General features: G+C 53.8%; 1 protein-coding gene across 4 annotated transcripts in view; it reads right to left on the reverse strand.

The window, feature by feature from the left end:
* TUB (TUB bipartite transcription factor) overlaps positions 1-19,301 on the reverse strand; it is a 67,084-nt gene that overhangs the window by 5,047 nt on the left and 42,736 nt on the right. For 2 of the 4 annotated variants that reach the window (XM_065528613.2, XM_005578712.5), the window contains 10 exons: positions 11,312-11,363; positions 10,742-10,904; positions 6,830-6,973; positions 5,364-5,531; positions 4,234-4,355; positions 3,577-3,774; positions 3,174-3,286; positions 2,129-2,246; positions 410-508; positions 13-184 (listed from right to left, as the gene is read on the reverse strand). In XM_065528613.2, coding sequence (XP_065384685.1) covers positions 13-184; positions 410-508; positions 2,129-2,246; positions 3,174-3,286; positions 3,577-3,774; positions 4,234-4,355; positions 5,364-5,531; positions 6,830-6,973; positions 10,742-10,904; positions 11,312-11,363 — 1,349 coding nt within the window. Of the gene's footprint in view, positions 1-12; positions 185-409; positions 509-2,128; positions 2,247-3,173; positions 3,419-3,576; positions 3,775-4,233; positions 4,356-5,363; positions 5,532-6,829; positions 6,974-10,741; positions 10,905-11,311; positions 11,364-19,301 lie in introns of those variants that run through there. The other 2 variants (XM_065528614.2, XM_074014415.1) reach the window with 2 other exon arrangements.

Genomic DNA, 19,301 nt, shown 5'->3' on the forward strand with positions numbered 1-19,301 from the left:
AGAAACACTCACGGTCATTGCCATGGATGATCTGGAAGTTCTTCACAGAGGCCTGTGTGACGCGCCCATGGAAGTTGAGTACATAGGACTGTGTGTCATCATTCCAGACAGGTGTCTTGTTTTGCAGCTCGATGATACTCTCCGTGTTCTTACTCTGCCAGCGTGCTAGCAGTGTCTCATGCTCCTGGGAGGGCAGCCTCACCTGAGCCAGGCCCAGGCCTTTGGCACCATGACCACCCCAAAGAGGGATCTATCCCAGGAATGGGGGTCCTTAGATTTCCCTAGACCTACAGGGCTTTCTCATATGATATCCCCTCCACATATACACATCAGCTGGAGTTCTGCCCTTAGAAGCTCATGCAGAGACTAGGATGATGGGGAAAGAGGGGAGTGAAGGGTAGAGGCTCACGTTGCGGGGGCGGATGGAGACTCTCTCGTGAACCATGTTCATGCCTGGAACAATCACGCTCATCTTCCGAGGCCCCTTGAAGCCTAAGACGTTTGTCTCCTGGGAAAGAGAATGCAACACTGGCCACCTGAGGCATCTATTTACCTACTGGAGAAGGTGGGGGGGACGGGAATAAAAATGAAGAGCTAGTTCCCACCATCTCCACTCCAAAGTCTAACACACATCTCTCTAAACCTAACACGGCCAGAACTGAGCTCCTGCATCTCTACTCTGCCAGAACTAGCTCCTCTTATGCGTCATCCTTGCTTCCGCTCACGGCAATGCAATTCTTCCATTCACTGCGGCAAACTACTTGGTCACACTCAAAGTCCTCCATTCCACATCCTACTTCTAATCCATCAGGAGTTTCTATCAGCTCTACCTTCCAATTATACCCAGAACTCCACCACTTTTCACCACTAGCTTCTCTCACCAAGATCATTGTAACAGCCTTTACCTAGACTCCTGGTTTCTGTTCTTGGCCCTCCTATTCCTCCTTCCCACCATCTGTTCTCAACACACCAGCCAGTGCTCAGGCACGTTAAGTTAAATGATCTTTCTCCTCTGCTCAAAACCCTCCAGTGGCTCCCCAGCTCACTCCGAGTAAAAGCTGGAGATGTGACTTTACCTGCACGTGGCCCCATGACCTTACTCGCCTCACCATTTACTCCCTGGCGTCTACTCCATTCCTTCTTCATACCAGGCATTCAGGACTTTTGCCCTCACTGTGTCCCCTAGACATGTACACTGCTGTTTTTCACTTCCTTCTGGTCTTGACTCAAGAGCTACCTCAGTGAGGCCCTCCCTGCCATTCTGAAAATCTCACACATACCTTGACATTTGCTATCCCTCCTCCCCTACTTTTTCTTCTTAGCGTTTTTAAAGAACATACTTACTTCACTGATAGATCTGTTTCATAGCTTGTCTTCCCTACTAGGGCTTTAAGTCCCATAAAGGTATACATTTATGTCTGTTCATTACCATATCCTTAGTGCCTCAAACAGTATGCATAGTTGGAGCTCAGTAAGAACTTGAAGACTCAGGCTGCCTCCCCAAAACTGGTCAGCAGGTGGCACCAAAGGATCATACAAAGTAGCTGTGGATTACTTCTGGCCTCCAAGAAGTGCCTATGCCCAGGCTGATGGGATACCTACCCCTCATTTTTAAAATGAAGAAACAGGTTCAAAGAGGTAGAGTAATCCCCTATATTTATATACCAGTTTGGTCATTTTTGAGCTGTGTGACATTGCTGCAGCTGAGCTTCAGTTTCCTCATCTATAAAGAAAATAGGATCTACCTCTTAGGTTGAACATTCAGTGAGATGACAAAGAGCCCTGTAATCCATGTAGAACCTGGCATGCCAGAGGGATGATCTGGGAAATGCACAGACAAGAACCCAGGCCTACCGTCTCCTTCTGTCTAAGAGACTCCTGGCCTGGACTGCAGAGAGCCAGGCCTGGTTTTCTGAGCTCCCCAAGTAGATGGCCGGCTGTGGTGTGAGCTCTGAAGTCAGGAGGAGACAGCCCCTGTCCTAGGCCAGGATCACTCCACAGAGGACAGCCCTTCTCCACACAGCCTTGTCTGCCCACTAAGATGGATGGGATAGGCCCTAGATCAGGCAACAAGTCTTGGGTTTCATATCTACCTTGGAAATCAGAGACCCCCGAACCTAGGACTCACATAGCACACAGCTGCCAGCTCCTGACGTAAGGTTCCACTTTCCAAAGTGGAGGATGAGGCCTTCTGAGGGTTGACTCCATTGTCATAAACAGTGAACTTGGTGCCCATCAAGTTGGACCTGAAATAAAGGCACAATCGGTATACAGTCTTGCACCCTCTGCCCCAGAGCAGAGAACAGCTCATCGTCTGTTCTATGAGGAGCCTGCAAAACATTCTGGACTGGGCCAGCAGCAGGCCCAGGGAGGCACACTGCTCACTGAATCCACGTCTTTGAAGACACTTCGTGGGCAGAAGGCCTGACTTGCTCTGAGTTGACTCAAAGTGCATTTCAGTTCGGTGAGAGCAATTCGGGGAGGTAAATCAGGATTCTTCAGAAGATTTATCTGGGGGAACATGGGAGTTCTTCTCATGGGAGGTGAGCAAACAGAATGGCATCTGATAAGACAGTGGAAGAGGCTTAGCACCCATGGAGAGAGGAGATCTCCCCTGTCACAGCCAGCCTAAGTCTCAGTCCAGCCCCATCTCCAGCTTTAGCTCCTGACCTCTCATGTTCATTTATGCTCCCCAAATCTGGTACTCTGTTCCTCAGCAAACCCTACCTCCCCACCACCCCCACTTGGAGGCCTAGGCTCAGAGCCTTCCTGCCCCTTCCCCACTGCTTCCCACCCCCAAGACTGCTGTGTGTCTCTTCCCTCAAGAGCTTACTCTTAGCCCTGTCCCTTGGCATTGACTATGGAGCCAAGGCAGCTCTTCCATAGTGGCCTGCGTTATCAGTGACATCCTGGGGTTGGATCCATCACTCTCAGTGGACCTGCACCCACCTCCTGGGAACAGCTTGGGGTCGGGTATGTGAGGCCCATCTCCAAGTCTGGCTCTAGGCTGGCATAGACATAGGCCTCCAGTTGGATGTGATGATCAGAGAGGATCCTGGGAGAGTATCCATCCCTGGCCTAGATCTCCTTCAGGGAGATTCAGGCCCTCTAGAGAGAGCCTGCCCCTGCCCCTCCCTCCCACTCCCACCTGCTTCCTGGGGGAATGCTAGTACCGCAGTTTCCCGATGTAGCTGTCCCCTCCTCGAGACAAGTCTGTTGGGTCCACAGAGATGAGGTAATTGGAAGTTTTACTCTTCTTTCTCTTCCTTCCCGCCAGGAGGAACACCTTGGGGAGTGGAACGAGGTCATATTCCAGACTCAGCCTCTGGTCTGCACACAGTCATGAGATCCACTCACACAGACTGTCTCTCCCTTGCTTCAGCTCCCAAACGCACATATGTGCACACACACAAATGCACTGGAAAACACAAAGATATGCACTGACCAGACACGAAGGCAGTTTCTTTGAGGAACTGAGAGGTCAGTGGTAGATATGAGATTTCCAGTCACATTTCAGCCCCTAGGACTTCAAAGGGCTGAAAAGCCTAGATGATAACATGCCCAGACCAACCCTACCTTCTTCCCGTCCTCACGGTCCATGTGCAGAAAGTAAGTGGGGTACATGCCCCGGTCCATCCCTTTCTTGTCCCGAGTGATGCGGCATTTGATGGTGATACCCTGGGGGGCTGGCCTCAGTGCAAACTCCTCAAGATCCTGGACCTCGACATCCACTGGTTGCTCTGGAGCTGTTGGGCTAGGGGCTGAGGCTGCCTCCTATGGGGACAGAACAGGCGCCTGAGTCCCAAGGACCCTAAGCAGCCCAAATTGGTGATCTGGGATCCAAATCTGCCTCCTAATGTGGCGGTGGGAGAGAGGGAAGGATCCTGGGATGGGGGCCTGGCCAGCCTGGGCCTGGGGTCAGGAGCTATCTTCCCAGCCCTGCCCTCTTCTCAACAGTTCCTAGAGGTGGAGATGGGAGATATGGGAGGTCCTCAGAGGTCATCCTGTCCAACTGCAGCTCCCCCTACACATTACCCTGCTGGCCTAGCTGAAGAGGTTAGGAGGCAAGGTGGAGGGACGTAAGAGGCCAGCAGAGAAGCTCCTAAAAGGTGTATGAGTCCAGCCCCAACCCCAAGAAAGCTAGCTCCCCATCATCTCTTCACACGCACTCCACCTCTAATTCTGATGAGCAGTCCTTCAAAAACTGCTGTGGATGCAGACTCACTCACTCACCCTGACGGACTTGCTGCTAGTAGCAGAGCTGGGGCGGGTGTTACTATTTAGCTGGGAGGAGCTGGAGCTGTTCTCCTCCTCATCCTCCTCATCCTCTTCAAAGCTCATGCTGCTGGAAATGCCTGGGCCAAGGAGAGAATAAGAAGGGATGAACAAGGAGAAGTCTACCCTGCCCCTGAAATACACAATGGTCACATACGTTCAGACACTGACTCACCTATACCCACACTTATGCACATACTCTTAGCCATATGTACACGTACAGACACATTCACACATACATTCCCACACATGTCCAGATATACAAGGACATTCTCTCAGGTGCACACATGAGCCGGGGCTGGCCACAATCCTCAGGATATGTCCCCACCACCCAGTTTCAGCTCAGTCCCTACATTACCCCGCTTCCTAGCAGCCACCCTGCCACTGCCTCTTGTGTATCAAGGCCTGCACTGAGCTCACCTTGAACTGGGAACCTCCATTTCTGACCTCAGGCCTATTAGAGGCCTTGGCTGACATAGGCCACGGAATCCGCCAGGGCACAGGCCTCAGCTCCTTAGCCCAATGTGAAGGGGACCCACTAACCCCTCATCTTTGCTCTGAGCTTCTATCTTAGCTGTCCTCCCTCCCGCCATTCCCCGGGAATGCCATCCCCATCCCCAAGTTGTCTCCAAGTCCTTTGTACAGGAAGCCATCCTTGATTAGATTCCTCACAATGTGTGTGGTGCTGCCAGACTTCTTCCCTCTGCCACCCTGCACCAGGGGCTCTCTAGGGCACGGCTTGTGATGGGAAAACCGAACAGACGGTTTCCAGGGAGGATCTACCCCGCCTCTTGGTATCCTGGCCCTGCTCCCACTAGCTTAGCAGACATATAGGAAACTTCTTGCAAAAGGAGCTTTATCTAAGGAGCAAAAGGAAAACGAAATCTGCCCCAAAGCTGGGCCTCACTGGGGCGTTATCAGGTGCCCTGCCTAAGAGGTTCTCATATGTCTCCAAAGTGTGCCCCACCCCCACCCATCATGGCCAGGGAGGGGCTTGGACACAGGAAGGCCATGCTCCTGGAGAAAGGAACATCTGAGAACCTGGGACTAAGTTTTGGGGGGTATCACTGGGCCCCCGTGGGGCTCACCCTTCCTCTGCATCGTGGCACGGAGATCCTGCCCACTGGGCCGTTCGCCCCCACCAGCTGCCGTCTCCCCTGCGTCCTGGGCGTGGTCTGACTGGCCCACAGTCAGGATCTGTACTGGGCCTTGGGCCTCAGACTTGTCTTCTGCCAGTGTTGCTGGCCCGCTGGTGCCTGCAGGCCACGGACACTCCTGAGTTACATCCAGGAGGAGGAGAGGAGGGCCTGGATTCTCAGATGTCCGTGAAGGGGATGAGGGAAGAGTGGGGAGACCCTCTGCAAAACTTTATTTACAAGACTGATTTTTATAAAACTAATGATTGAGGCAACCTGTTAACAACTGGTAAGCTACTAAGGGATGTGGGCTTCATTTCTTCTGCTCTTCCCCCAAGTTAATTGCCGAGGGTTGGTTTACAATACCTCGCATCCTTAAAGCAGATGGCAGCCATCTACAAAACCAACTGCACAGTGGAAAAAACAAGATGGAGAACAAGGATTGATCCAGACCACAGCCAAGGCCAGTAATCACTCATGGACACGGCCAGCTACAAGTGATCAATGCTGGTGTTTTCTTTCACAAATATACACACATACACACATGCAGTAACTCACATACATCATTAGAAGCATGGGCCCCTTGAAAAAGACTGCAATTGGCATACACTTGCCTTCCCAAGTGGAGCACCTCCCATCCCACGTCAGCCTTCCTACCTCTTAACCACAGAGCTTCAGTAACAGAAGCAAGGCCTGACCCATACAGGTGGCAACCACCCTGCCCGCCTGCTGAGCTATGCCCAGAGTGCTTGGTCAGCTCCAGAAGCCCATGGCCCCTGACACATCACTGTCCAACCAAGATGCGATGGCCTGGAAACCACTGTCCATGAACAAAAGTTGAGGAAATGGGGTGTGTAGCCAAGAGACAGGACCTAGGGCAGGTGCCACCATCACTGTCCTTAATCTTTAGGGGTCTTTTCTGGAGAAAGAGGAGCAGAGGGAACAGGCTGGTCTGTGGTCCAGAGGATGGAACCTGGACTACAGTCAAGGGAAGTCCACATTATATGAAGAGCTGACAGCGAGGGCTGCACAAGGATGGGGCAAGCTGCCTGGGAAGCAGCACCCACTGCAGTGAGTGTCCTAGTCCAGGCTGGGTGAGATCCTCCTTGAGGGGTCGTGATAAAGGGTGCTCAGGCCAAGGTAGCTGAGGTGGGGGATGGTAGTTCTGGGCCACAGCTGAGTAGGACTTCACTTCCTGGTGGTGTGGTGGGCATGCCCACCCCCAGAGGCAGCCCGGGTACCTCCCAAGCTAGGTGAGGCCTGTGAGCCACCTGGTGGGGGTGCCCCGAGTGGCAGTCTGTGTCTTCCCTGAGGCTGTTCATCCTATCCCCCCGCTCCAAGTCAGGAGGACAAACCTTCCCCAGCCCTACAGTGGAGTCCAGGCCTGCTGGGGAGGGCTGTAGAGAATGCAAGCTGACCTTTGTGCTTTCCCTTCTTCTCCTTCCTAGCGGCGCCACCCTGGCCCCCTGCTGTGGCTGCTGCCTTGGTTCTCTTGGCTGAAGCTGGTGCTGTTGGGCGTGTGGCTCCCAGCTGCAGACTGGCGAGTGAGTCGGCCTCTTGAACTGCTCAGGAAACATCCCCAGACGGAGAAAGAGAAACAGGCACTGGGTGAGACCGGAGCTCCCACCTGAACACAGTCCCCAGCACAGCATTTTCAACCACACCCTGAGTCCCACCAGGGCCCCTGTACCACTTCCACAGCCCACAGAATCAGGCCCACTCACCTCTACTAGGCAAAGATTCCAGGGCAGGCCCAGCTGGAAGGAGGCAGCACCCCCAGCCCAGTGTGATCAAGTCAACAGCCAGACCAACACCTGTGATCAGCCAACAAACTAAGCACTCAAAGTTCTGGGCCACCAAACCGCACTGAGCCTGAACAGAGGCAGGGAGAATGTCCAAGAAGATACGGCCTCTGAAGATGGTGAAGGAGGAACAAAGGCTGCATCTTCTGGAAGAGACCACAACCAGGGCAAGCACTCCAGGGAGCCTATGAGGGGGCTCTGCAGGGATGAGCCCATGGGGGCTGGGGTATAGGAGTGCTCAGAACAACTCTGGGATACAAGAAGCTACAAGCACCAACAGTGAGGTCTCAGAAGGGTTCCGGCTGGTGGCCTCCAAATTCTCCATACTGTAGAATCCCAATCTGCTCAAAATCCTTGAATGGTTTCTGATTGCTCTTAAGATGAAGACCGACATTCTCTCCCTTCCCCTAGGTCTAAACACATACTCCCCACCTCTGGGGCACCAAGAGTTGCAGCCACACCAGGCTGGTCTGGTGCCTCACATGCACTGCACTCCCTTTTGCCACAGGGCCCTTGCTCCTGCTGCCTGCACTGCCTTCCCCCTCACCCCCCTCAGTGATCAGCTCCCATTCATCCTGCAGATTTCAGCTTGGATGTCACCTCCCGAGGGAAGCTGTGCCTGCCTCCCTAGTCAGCGCAGGTGTTGTCATCTATTCACACAATTTGGCTTCCTTCCACAAAGCACACCCATGGCGGTCTGGTTAACATTGTCTCTCCACCTAGACTGTAAGGTCCATGAAAGCAGGGACCACACCCATTTGTGCTCAGTCGGGACCTACAGCCTCTAATCCAGAACCTGACACAAACCTCAATAAATATTTAAGAAATGAATGAATGTGTAACATGAATGAGTATACCCAGCAGGTCAAAACCCAGGATGAACTGTGAGCTCTGATGTATATCAAACTCCCTCCTTTTCCTCTTGGAATGATCCCCTGTATTTGACGCCTGTAGCCAGCAGAGGGCAGAGAGGGAGGCAGCTAATGCTGTAGGTGGGTGGGAGTGGCCTTCGAAACACCAGTTCCCAGGTAGGCCACCCACATGTGCAGCAGCCTCCCAAGAGCTTTGTCCACCATTTGGACCTGGACAAAGACTGGGCCCCCAGAGAAGCAGTAGGCACCTCCCAGAAGTCAAATGTCACATGTTCACATGTCCTCTGTGAAAAAGGTGGAGGCCCAGCCCAGTCTGGCATGTCAGCAGGGAATAGCAATCAGCTGATTTTGGACTTTGGAACACACCATGGCTCCTTCGAGTACCAAAGCCCTAAGACAGAGAACGCTTCCCATTTTATAAGGGAGGAAACAGATCCAGGGAGGGTAAATGGCGTGTCCCAGTCACAAGCAAGCAGGTAACTGGTAGTGGCACAACCAGAAACTATCTTTTTCTCTTTTTTTTCTTGCTGGATTGCAGTGGCACGATCATAGCTTACTGCAGTCTCGAACTCCTGGGCTCTAGTGATCCTCCTACGTAGCTGGGAATACAGGCGCATGCCACCACACCCTGCTAATTTTTTTTTTAAAGATGGGGTCTCACTATGTTACCCAGGCTGGTCCTGAACTTCTGCCCTTAAGTGATCCTCCTGCCTTGGCCTCCCAAAGTGTTGGGATTACAGGCGTGAGCCACCTGGCACAGAAACTGTCTTTTGACTTCAGTCCTGCACTTATGCCAGAGGTGCTACTTGTACCACAGTCTTTCTGATGACCTGGCATCATCTGGAACACAGCTGACAAGAAATACTTGCCAAAATGACTGCACATCAATGACCTCTCATGATGTTGGCCTCTGGCACAAATTGGCAGGGCCACAATCCTGGGTGCAGGCCCCCATTCTATATGCAGCCTCACTCACCCAGCTGCCAGGCTTGGCAGAGCTGGGGCTGTGATGCCACACAGCCACAGGCCACGTGCCATGTGACCCAGAACAGTGGCCGCCTTCCTGGCAGGGTACCACTACCACCCTTGAGATGGCATTCACAAAGGAAGTGGAGGAGGTGGCTGCCAGCAAAGGGTGGGGCTGGGGCCAGCTCTGTGAGGACCAGCTGGGGCTGCCTCTGAGACAGCTGGGCTGAGGTCCCTGTTCCCCTTTTCTGAAGGCCTCTCAAGTAGAGTACAGACATACCAGGTATGGTCAGGGTGCTGAACTGACACACACACGGGAATTAGCATGAAGGAGCTTTTCATCAGGGAGGCAACACAATATGGAGGAGAGACCATTTGGCGTCTGTTAGGTCTGGGTTCAGAGTCTAGCCCTGCTGCTCACTAGCAGAGTACTATGAGCAGGTCACTGAGCCCCTCAGAGCTCACGTCCTTACTGATTATGTGTGGATAATGCGTTCCTGTGAGGATGAAATGAGATAATGCAGGTAAAGCCTCTAGCACTGTACTTAGCCACCGGCAGATGCACAGCCAGCCTTTATTAGAAGAAACAGAGTGGGCTTCCTCGGAGGATACACGTGCACAGAGAGGACCGAGCCTGTATGATGTGCCCAGCCACAAAATGGGCACCAGGCAAATGAGACTCAACTGCTGCCCTCCAACGTGCAAAGGGCTCAGGGAGCTATGGGTCAGTGGCACCCAGAGAAGAACCTGGAACACTGCGAGGCAGGGTATGGGGCCAGCAGTTAGATGAAAAAGCCCTGAGGTGAGGCAACTACCAGTAATTCGATGTATCTGGAGGCTCCAGGTCATAAAGAAGCCACTGAAGGAGGGGAGCACCACGACTGCTAAGGTTCTTCCTAACCGCAAAAAGCCAGATGCCTGCAACCTTCTTAGAATTACTATTTGGTGAAGTAGCAGCCTGGATTAGTAGTACCAGCAGGGGGCAGTGGAGACTGAGTCTGAGTCCTCCTTTTAAGCTCAGAGAGCCCAACCCTCAGTCTGGCCTAGCCTACTCTTAACCTAACCCAAGCAGGAAGGAGGGTACTGAGAGCAGAGATATGCTGAAGCCATTCTCTCTCCAGGATGAGCTGCAGAGAATTTCTCCCATCTGGGCTCTGCGGAGACCTGGCACATTTAAGGATGGGAGCTGGAGGCTCCAGGTCACTACAGCTCTTAAGGAGTTGTGAGCCAGAGACAGGGATCTGCAAGTCAGAAGCCAGGCAGACACGGTGCAGAGAGGGAAGGAAACAGGTGTTTGTGCTGAGACACTGGTTGGTATGGGGCAGGACAGTGAGATGCATTCCTCTCAGGATGCAGAATACTGGTGGAGCAGGTCATCTACTCTTAGAAGCTGCCTCCTGCACTCACTGAAATGCTCCAGATCAAAACTTGGACTTCTGAACTCCTGGCTTCATAAAAGGTTTAGCCTTCTGGCCTCAGCGCCTGATTCAGGAGGTGACAGCTGGAGCATATGCAGGTGCCCAAAGCTACAGGTCCACCTTCCCTCTGCCCTCTCTACTCAGCTGCCTGCCTGGGCTAGAAGCCACACACAGCCTGGGCATCCCCCATCAGGTCCAGCCCCACATGGTGGGCAGGAAGTGAGGGGCTCCCCGAAGCAGTGACAGGATGTAGGGCGGCAGGCAAGGTATACCTTGGTAGCTGGTGCTGCCACTGCTGCTGAGGTAGGACTCCACCAGGGGGGCTTGCTCCTCCGACTGCCGGGCCCGCCGGCTCCGGGGCCGCCCATCTGCATTGGCCTGCACCATCAGGGGCTCCTGGCGCTTCTTCTTCTGCTTCTGCTCCAGCAGGGCCCGCTATGGAGGCGGAGAGCTTGGCTGACCCACTGCCTCCACCAGGAAGGAAGGGCTCCCAGTTCTCAGTGGGTCCACAGCCCACCTTGGGCCAAGGCCCCATGTCCTTGGAACCCCAAGACTTGGGGTCCAGGAAAAGGAGGCAAAACAGGGTCCAGGTGGCTGCCTTGACAGGATCACAGCACAGGCAGCTCTCCAACTGCAGTCACCCAGCTGCCTGAGGGGTAGAAGCCCATGTGCCATGCAGGGTTAGTGCTGAGCTGGGAGAGAGTGCACCTCTCTTCTTCCACATGGGAGTCCCATTCCCCAGTCAGACGGGATCATCCAGGGAAGATGGACAGCCCTGCCCCTCTGCCCTCGGAGATCCCAGCCCAGACTCTTCCCTTCCACCCAGCCCCAGGCCTACTCACCTGCCGGTCAAGCTTCTGCTGCCTCAGGTTTCTGCCCTCATCATCTAAGACACTGCGGAGCGAAAGAGGGGTTTCCAGGGCTTGCCCATGAGGTGCCAGGATACATCCCAGAGCCCAACCCCAGCATATCCGGGCTCTTTAAACCCATCCCATCATGGCTTCTGGGACTCAGTGAGCCCACATGGTAGAAGGAGGAAGGGTGGAGCCTGCCATCTTGAAACCAGCTTGAACCAAAAAGGCTTGAGCTGCCACTTTGGAATCCTGCTAGAACCCCTGTTTCCCCAAGCACACCCCAGTAAGTACTGGATGAGACCCTCCCCTCAGATCCCTGAGCAGGGCCAAGCCTGACTGAGATCCAGGAAAACTATCCAGAGGCATCCCAGCAACAAGCCAGGTCCAAGGCCAGGCTTCAGACAAACCCAGGGGCTGCTCCCTCCAGCTGCCTACTGGGATCTCACCAGCCCCAGCCTTTCCCCTCCTTTCCACCATTCTAGAGGAGGCTGCGGTCCTCTGGGACAGACCCTTTCCCCATCCATTCAAAGCAAACTCCTAGCTTTCCAAGTGGGCAGAATAGAGTGCTGACTTTGTCTACTCCCCTTCCCCACTTAAAGAGGGCAGAGGGTCCTCCTTCTCATTTGAGAGAATGAAGCTAAGAGACTAACCAGTCCCTCAGTGTACAGGGCTTGGGCCACACAGAGTTGTCTGCAGGGTGGACACAACACATCACCGTACAGCCCAGCAACCAGCCCCCAGGTCCTTCCCAGGCTGTAGACATGGCACAGGCAGCCCGGGGGACATCCAATCCTTGAGCCCCACAAGTCTTGGGACAGGGAGCCTCATCTCACCCAGACTGGCCGTGCCTCTGAGGAAGTCAGGGCACAAGTAGGGAGCTGGTAACTCAAACCACTTGGCTTTTGGCTAGCCAGAGACACATGCATGAGACCTAGGCCCAAATGCTACAAAGGCCAAGGTGTGGGCAGCTGCATGGGGTGAGGTTGGAGCCTGAGGATCTGAGCTCTGGGAAGCCCCAGGCGGCCCTGGCCCAGTTATTCTGAAGCTGCCCCCGAACCATACTGTGTGCGGGTGCCTGCACAGGCATGCCCGAGTGCATCAGGTTTGTGCGAGGCCATAAGGAAGTGTGTGAATATCTCGTGTGTGTGCACACATGCATGCAGACACCTGTGAAGAAGTGGGTGTGCTTGTGGGAAGGTGAGTGCAGTGTTCGTGTAAGGGTGAAACATGAGGTCACATCACCCTGAGGACAAAGTGAAGTCACTTTCACCTCCTCCTGATGGCTAGCCCTTTCTAGCTGGAACATTCATTGACCTACATGAGCCTTAAACTACTTACATCTCCAAGGGAGCCAGTCAGAGGGTAGAAGGAAGCCCCCATATCACAGACTGCCCACCACCCACCACCTTGGCCACCATCTATGAGGACTATGCACGTTTTTAACTAGAAGCTGTCCTGCCTACTTGACAGCTGGGAAGGCCTTTCCTGGTACCCACGGGCTGCTCTGCATGCCTGAGGAACCCCAACTGTGATCTGGGGCTGTGCAGAACAGCCTCATTCACCAAACCCTCAGCTGCCAGAGCACAGGAGAAAACACTGCTCAAGAGCCATACTTCCAGGCCTCGGTCTTCCTGAAACAGCCCATCTGCCTAAGAGGGCACAGCTGCATTTGGGGCTCCCCGAAGGCATTGCCAGGACCACAGGATGCAACCAGGTCTCTAAATATTCCTGCTGGCTGAAAGGGTGGGCATCCCATCGCGGAAGGCACGCACCCAGGCTGGAGGACTGCAGTGAAGACTTCTGAAGAAAGGGTTCAGGACTAGGGCACAAAATGCCTCAGGGCCCTGCCAGGCCTGAGAGGCTACAACCCTCCCCTGTCTCTACAGCTCAAGCCAACAGCCTGACTGAATAAGCAAAGTCAAAGCATTTGCCCACAGATGGACTTGAAAGGGTCAGACCCGGACACCAGTGTCCCCCATGGTCAGCCACACGCACAGTGCATACGCATCACAACTTTCAGCACACACATGAAAAATGCAGTCTAAGCTCTGTACAATGGCCCCTGGCTGACAGAAGCAACAGGATCTGGAATCTAACTGTGCTCCACTTGCCAAGCTCTGTGCCTGGGCACAGGGCAGCTATAAACCCCACTGTCATGAGCCAGTGGCCTGGCCTCTGTGCAACCTCCACAAGACAGTGCTGGCTTCCCTTTGTGCCAGCAGGAGGGGCCATTCCACAGCTTTCTAGGTAGTCGCAAGCCACTCACACTTTCAGAGGGCAGGGACGGGGCAGTCACCTGGGCCATCCCCAGCCCTGGGCTTGGCTGAGCAAGACAAAGAAGATGCCTTCCATGGTGCTGACGCTCACATCGAGAGTCATTTAGAAAAGGGGACATCCAGCTGAGAGGTGAGACTCACATCAGCAATGCCACCTCCGGAAATGCTGGGTCACAGCAGCTGCTCAATGACAAAAGGTATTTGCAGCTATAGTGGCCTCACTGCCCAGCGCCTTCTAATGCTCTCATCCATGCATGGGGCACGTTTCCCTACCATAGGCCCCCGTCCCCTGCCATGGACCACGCACAGTTATGCCGGAGGCAGGAGGCTGCTTTCCATGAAAACATTCCTTTCTCCTCCTCTGCCTCTACCTCCATTTCCTGATGGGGGAGAATGATAAAGAGCCACAGGCTTCGGTAACACTGATTACCAGGTAAGATTACACGTAGAAAGGACTTAACCACTGGCCTTCAGAGAAAGATGGATGAACACAAGGGTTAGGCTTCTGAAAAGAGGTTCCAGAAACAGATATCCCCAAAGTACCTAGAGAGCCGCCTACCACCTCACCCACCGGCAGGCATTTGCAAGCACACAGAAGGAAAGGAGCATGCACAGCTGGGAGGCGGCCACTGGGGAGAAGCCACCTGTGCCTGGCTGAGCAAGACCCAGCTAGGAGGGTCTACACTAAATTTACTAAAATGGGGAGGCTCTGACAGTGGGCACGACTCCTGGTAAAGCAGTGTTTCTAGAAGAGCTGCAAGGGGACGAGGTGGACCACGATTACCTAGCAGTGACGAGCTTGTACCAGGTGGGTGTTCCTAGTGGACGAGTGCGCAGCAACTCCCCCTGGTGAATAACAAAGAATCCCCAGCCAACAGCAGCTGTTGTGGAGACCAAGGGCAACCATGATGGCTGTCTCCAGGAAGAGCAGAACCAAAAGCTCCCCTGGCTTCCTCAGCAGGCCCAGTTCCCTTCTCCACCCCCACCCAGATGGCCCTTCCTCCTCATCTCCACCCCAGCACCATTCCTAAGGCATCTTCCTTTCTCACCGACACTTCCCCAGCCTGCCTGTTTCTGATGGGCACTGTTCTAGCTGCACTAAACCATAACCACACAAGGAGACAGTAATGGCTTTTTAATGACTTCAGCTCCAATTATGGAATAACTGCCAAGCCCAGGCTGCCAGCTGCAGCCCCGCCAGGAGACTCAGACAGGAGACAGGGCGCTGATGGATAGGTCTTTCAGCTGACCCTGGAGGCTCCTCCATCACGGGCGCCTCCTGCTGGGGGCCTGAACAGGGAGGCTCAGAAAAGCCACTGGCTCAGTAGGGTCAGAGAAACCCAGGCTTCAGCGTCCACAAATCCACCCGCTCTGGCCAGCACCAACAAGACAGCAGCTTCACCTCTGAGGGAGCCCGCCCCTCTACATCCACTCACTTCCCCCAAGGCACCCCACAGATATCGGAGCAGTCAACCACGATTGACAACAGGGGGCAGGGACACAAGGACAATTCTGTGCCCTGGAAAAGCACACACGGCCAACATCCTCTAGCCTGTTTCCCTCCCTCTCTTCGTAGACTCTACCTTACAGGCTCCAGCTACTCCACCAGCGCTAACCAGAGGCCCAAGGGTCAGGGAATCTAGGGACAGACCCAACCCTCTGGACACACTTCCCATGTTCACTTCACCCTCCCCTCTTCCTGCCCTCATTCTTTCCCCTCAGTCACAGTGGAAGCTACCCCTGCTGGACCCAGGAAATCAGAGATGTGGGCTGTCAGGAGAGGAAAGGCCGCCAGGGCAGCTGGCTGCAACCCTGTGCCCAATGCCGGACCCTCGGAAAGTCCAGATCTGTGGCTTCTGTTGCCTGGCAACTTACTGGGATACAGTGGGAACCAGCGTGGCTCCAGAAGGGAGAGGACCACACTGCTCACAGGAGTTCCACCCTCCCAAGATGCACCATCTCTATTCCAGCCAGCAGTTCCCAAATTTACCAGGTGCATTCAAACTGCTGGAGGGACTAAGCCCTGACTCGGTCATTAGAACTGCTGAGCAACATCCCCCAGAATCAACCCACTCCTCTCTCTCTTTGTAAAAGCAAGTGCCATGGATGATTCTAATGCTCAGCCATGCAAATGCGACCATGAGCCACAGCTGGTGATCTCTAAAGAACAAGAAAATCAGGGAGTTGTTATAAGACTGTCACCAGAAGTGAAGTGGTGGGTCCAAGTGCCCAGGGCACTTCAGAGGCCGAACCTAGCAGCAGAACTGAAGGAGTCAGGAGTCCCATTACTCCCTAGAAAACAAAGTGAGGAAGTGGTGGGAGGATCCTAACAAGGGCCAGGAGGAGGGGAAACCCAGAGACTTGCTTAGGTTCAACCTAAGGAAGAACTTAAAAGTCACAGCCATCTGATCGGAGGCCGTGTGGCAGGGATGCCATAGGGAGCATCCACACTGAGAACTAAATGACCTGTAAGGGCTCTTCCAGCCTGAGATTCTCTTTCTGTGACCTACAGTGTGCTTTTCAAGCAGTGCTACAGGAGGCCCCATGGTGGTGCGAGAGTACTGTATCCCTCAGGTGTGCTTTGAACCCAGGTATGGGGCTGGGAAAGCCAAGGAAGCCCTAGAGGCTATCCGGGGATGCCACTTTGATTCAAAGAAGTGGACGTCTTGTCTGTGCTGCAGACACAACCAGGAACCTGATAAGTTCCCTGCTCTCAATTAGTTCGTGACCAAGTGAGAGAAACACCAGGCAATGGCCTCAGGACCATGAAGACAAGGGCACCGAGGACAGGGCCACCCCAATCGCACCCAGCATGGTCCTCCAGTATGCCGTGGGCCTTAGTCCTTCCTGACTCTCGCCGCTCCACTTCCAACTTATCAAAGGCTGTCAATGTACTAAGGGCATTTAATATTCCTCAAGAACACAGGTAAAGAGAAACTGGCAGAATTAGAAATTATTAGTACTAATAGAAAGAAACAAAAGAAAAACATTCCAATTGTTAAACTTTATAAACTCAATGGCTCCCTTTGAAGTCAGAATGTGAGATTAATCCATGATCATTATACACTGAGCCAAAATTACCCATAAGAAGATTATCACCAACTATCATTTCTCTAAAGAAAATAAGCTGGGCCCAGGGAATGCAAGGTGTAACCATTAGAGAGGGAGTAAAATCCTCACCAGCAGAACTAGCAAGAAGCCAGCCAACACCTCTCTCCCAAAACCAAACGCCACATACCAGTTCTGACATGCTGTGACATTAGGGAAACCTCACATCAGTCAAATCACATGCGTGCCACTCCCTGCCCCCACTCCCATCTGCAAGTAAAATGCTTTGTCTGTCTTCTGCCCCAGTTTTCTCTGTGATCAGACAGCATGTGGCTTTGACTGCAATCAGCAGCCCAGTTAATGCAAGAAGCAATTTGAATCTCCTCCTCTCAGCCCAAGTCTCTCATTTCAGAAGTCTACACCCCAAGTCCAGTGCTTTCCCACACTCAGTGTGTGCCCAGAAAGACCCCAGCAGGGCAGGGGGGATCCTGGCAACTGCTGACATAGCCTGCCTCCAGCTACACACCCCCCACTCTACAATAGAACGAGGAGGCGGGGTGACAGGCATGGGGAAAGCAAGCAGCGCAGGGCTATAAGGGTGTCGAGATGCTCCTTGGGGCCAGGCTTCCAGGGAGGCCGAATTCTATGCTTCAGGGCTGAGTCTGCGGCCCAGGAAAGGAATTGGAGGCATGGGGGTGGAGGGGAGACAGTAGTTGGACCTGGGCTGGGGCAAGTGCCAAATCACTCCTTGAAGGATGCCAGGGCCCTAGGCACTTGCTAGAACAGAGTCATTTCCTAGAGACAATTCTACCTTCCTGGGCCACCTTTCCCAGGAATAGGCTTAAGCCATTCCGTTTGAGGCAGATTTTCTTTAAGACCCCTGCACACTCTCTACAAGTTGCTTTAGTCCCTGGCTCCCTGGGAGAAGCTTCCTAGAACCATGTCTTGGCCTGGCCCACCTCCAGTGTGCCAGATCCTAAATACGCCATCATCTCCACAGTCACAAGTGTTGCCCCTCCCACCCTCCTCAGTCCATAGCCACCACCCCGCCATCTGGACCCCCACACACAGGTACTGCCACAGCACTGGAGTCCACTCAGCCCACAGGCCCTGCCCAGGCACCTCTGCCGCGTGGCTAGAAAAGGTTGATGACACTCTGTGGGGTTGCACTGTCTTCTAGAAGGTCCTCAGCCCACATGTGCCAAGAAAGGCCAGGATCCTCCAGAAACTACCTGTGCCCCAGCATGGAAGTCTGTCCGGGGCAGCAGCTCTCCTGAGTTAGCGCAGCCCCAGTCCCTGGTTCCATGATGGAAACAGCTCCCTGATCCGTGTGAGACTGAAGTGTGACTACATGTGTCTGCAGGAGATCCTATGGGTGACTTGCATGTGGGCACGTGTGTGTGTTGCTGGTGGTGGTGGGGAGAGACACAAAATAACCTGGAAACCCCTGAATCCCCCACAGGAGCTGAGATTAGAGGTAAAAATTCTCAAGAGAAACCCTGAGTTCCCAAGCCACGTGCCTGTTTTCAGAAGGATCTGCTTTTAACAAGCCTTGGGCGGTTTCAGCTAGTTTCTATTTGGGACGCTGTCTGGACAGACTCAGAGAAGAGCCCTGTCAGAACTATTTTCTGTCAGTGACTGGTATGAGGCTCTAACAGAGAGCAGGCTGTGTTACAAGGCGGGTCCTGAGGATCTGATCCTGCCGTCCGCTAGCACGTGCACCTGGGTCCCCCATAACACAGTAGGCCTTAGGAGTCCAGCACCCTTTTTACACACGTCCCTCTAGGAGGCCTAGAGACAGCCCCGTAGCCCATGGCAACCAAGGAGCCAATGGGTGGCCAAGAATCTGGCGCTACCATGGCGATGAGCTCCTTTCCCTGGTAATAGAGAGAATGGAGTAGAGTGGATAGGGAAAGGCCTGCACCTGTGAGGGGCCCCCAGAGACCACCTTCCTGCCCCCTTCCCACGCAAGTGGGAAAGTCCAGTCATCCTTGAGATAGACCACAGTGCCTGGCAGCAAAAAGTGATGGGCTTCCCTGCATGTGCCTGGATTCTTGAGTGCTTTTGTGCATGTGAGGGCAGTTCTATGTACCGTGAGCTGGTGTGTGTCTAGGTATAGACCTGCTAGCAAGTAGATTATTCAGTGTCTGAAAAGGATTGAGTAGCACTTCTGAGTGAGAAGCAGGTGTCAGTTATTCTCCAGATACAGCAGGTGGACACGCACAGATATGCAGGCATGTGTCTTTGTGAGCCCAAGAATTCTTGTGTGTAGAATATACGGGTGCATGTCCATATGACCACTGGTGTGGTCTTGGTTCAGAATAACTGTCTTCACGGATCCATGCTTTGAGAGTGTGAACGGACCAGCAGGAGCGTCTTTGGCCCAAAGCTCGGACGTCCTGTGGGTGCATGCGTGCAGATGTATGAGCGTGTGCGCGCACCCAACACAGGCGTGTGACTGGGGTGCTGGGCCTAGGAGGGGGCTCAGAGCAGTGTGGGCTCCCTCCGCAGGCGGCCACATGGTGCTGCCTGACCCAACAAGGCCCACACAGGCCCCTTCCAGCAACCCTGGAAGATAAGCGGGTGGAGCGGGGCAGGCGGGATCAGTCCGCAGGGGCCCTCAAAGTTGAGGGAGGAAAGACAAGCGACTCCAA

Source organism: Macaca fascicularis, chromosome 14 (assembly GCF_037993035.2).
Source record: "Macaca fascicularis isolate 582-1 chromosome 14, T2T-MFA8v1.1".
NCBI classification, from domain to species: domain Eukaryota; kingdom Metazoa; phylum Chordata; class Mammalia; order Primates; family Cercopithecidae; genus Macaca; species Macaca fascicularis.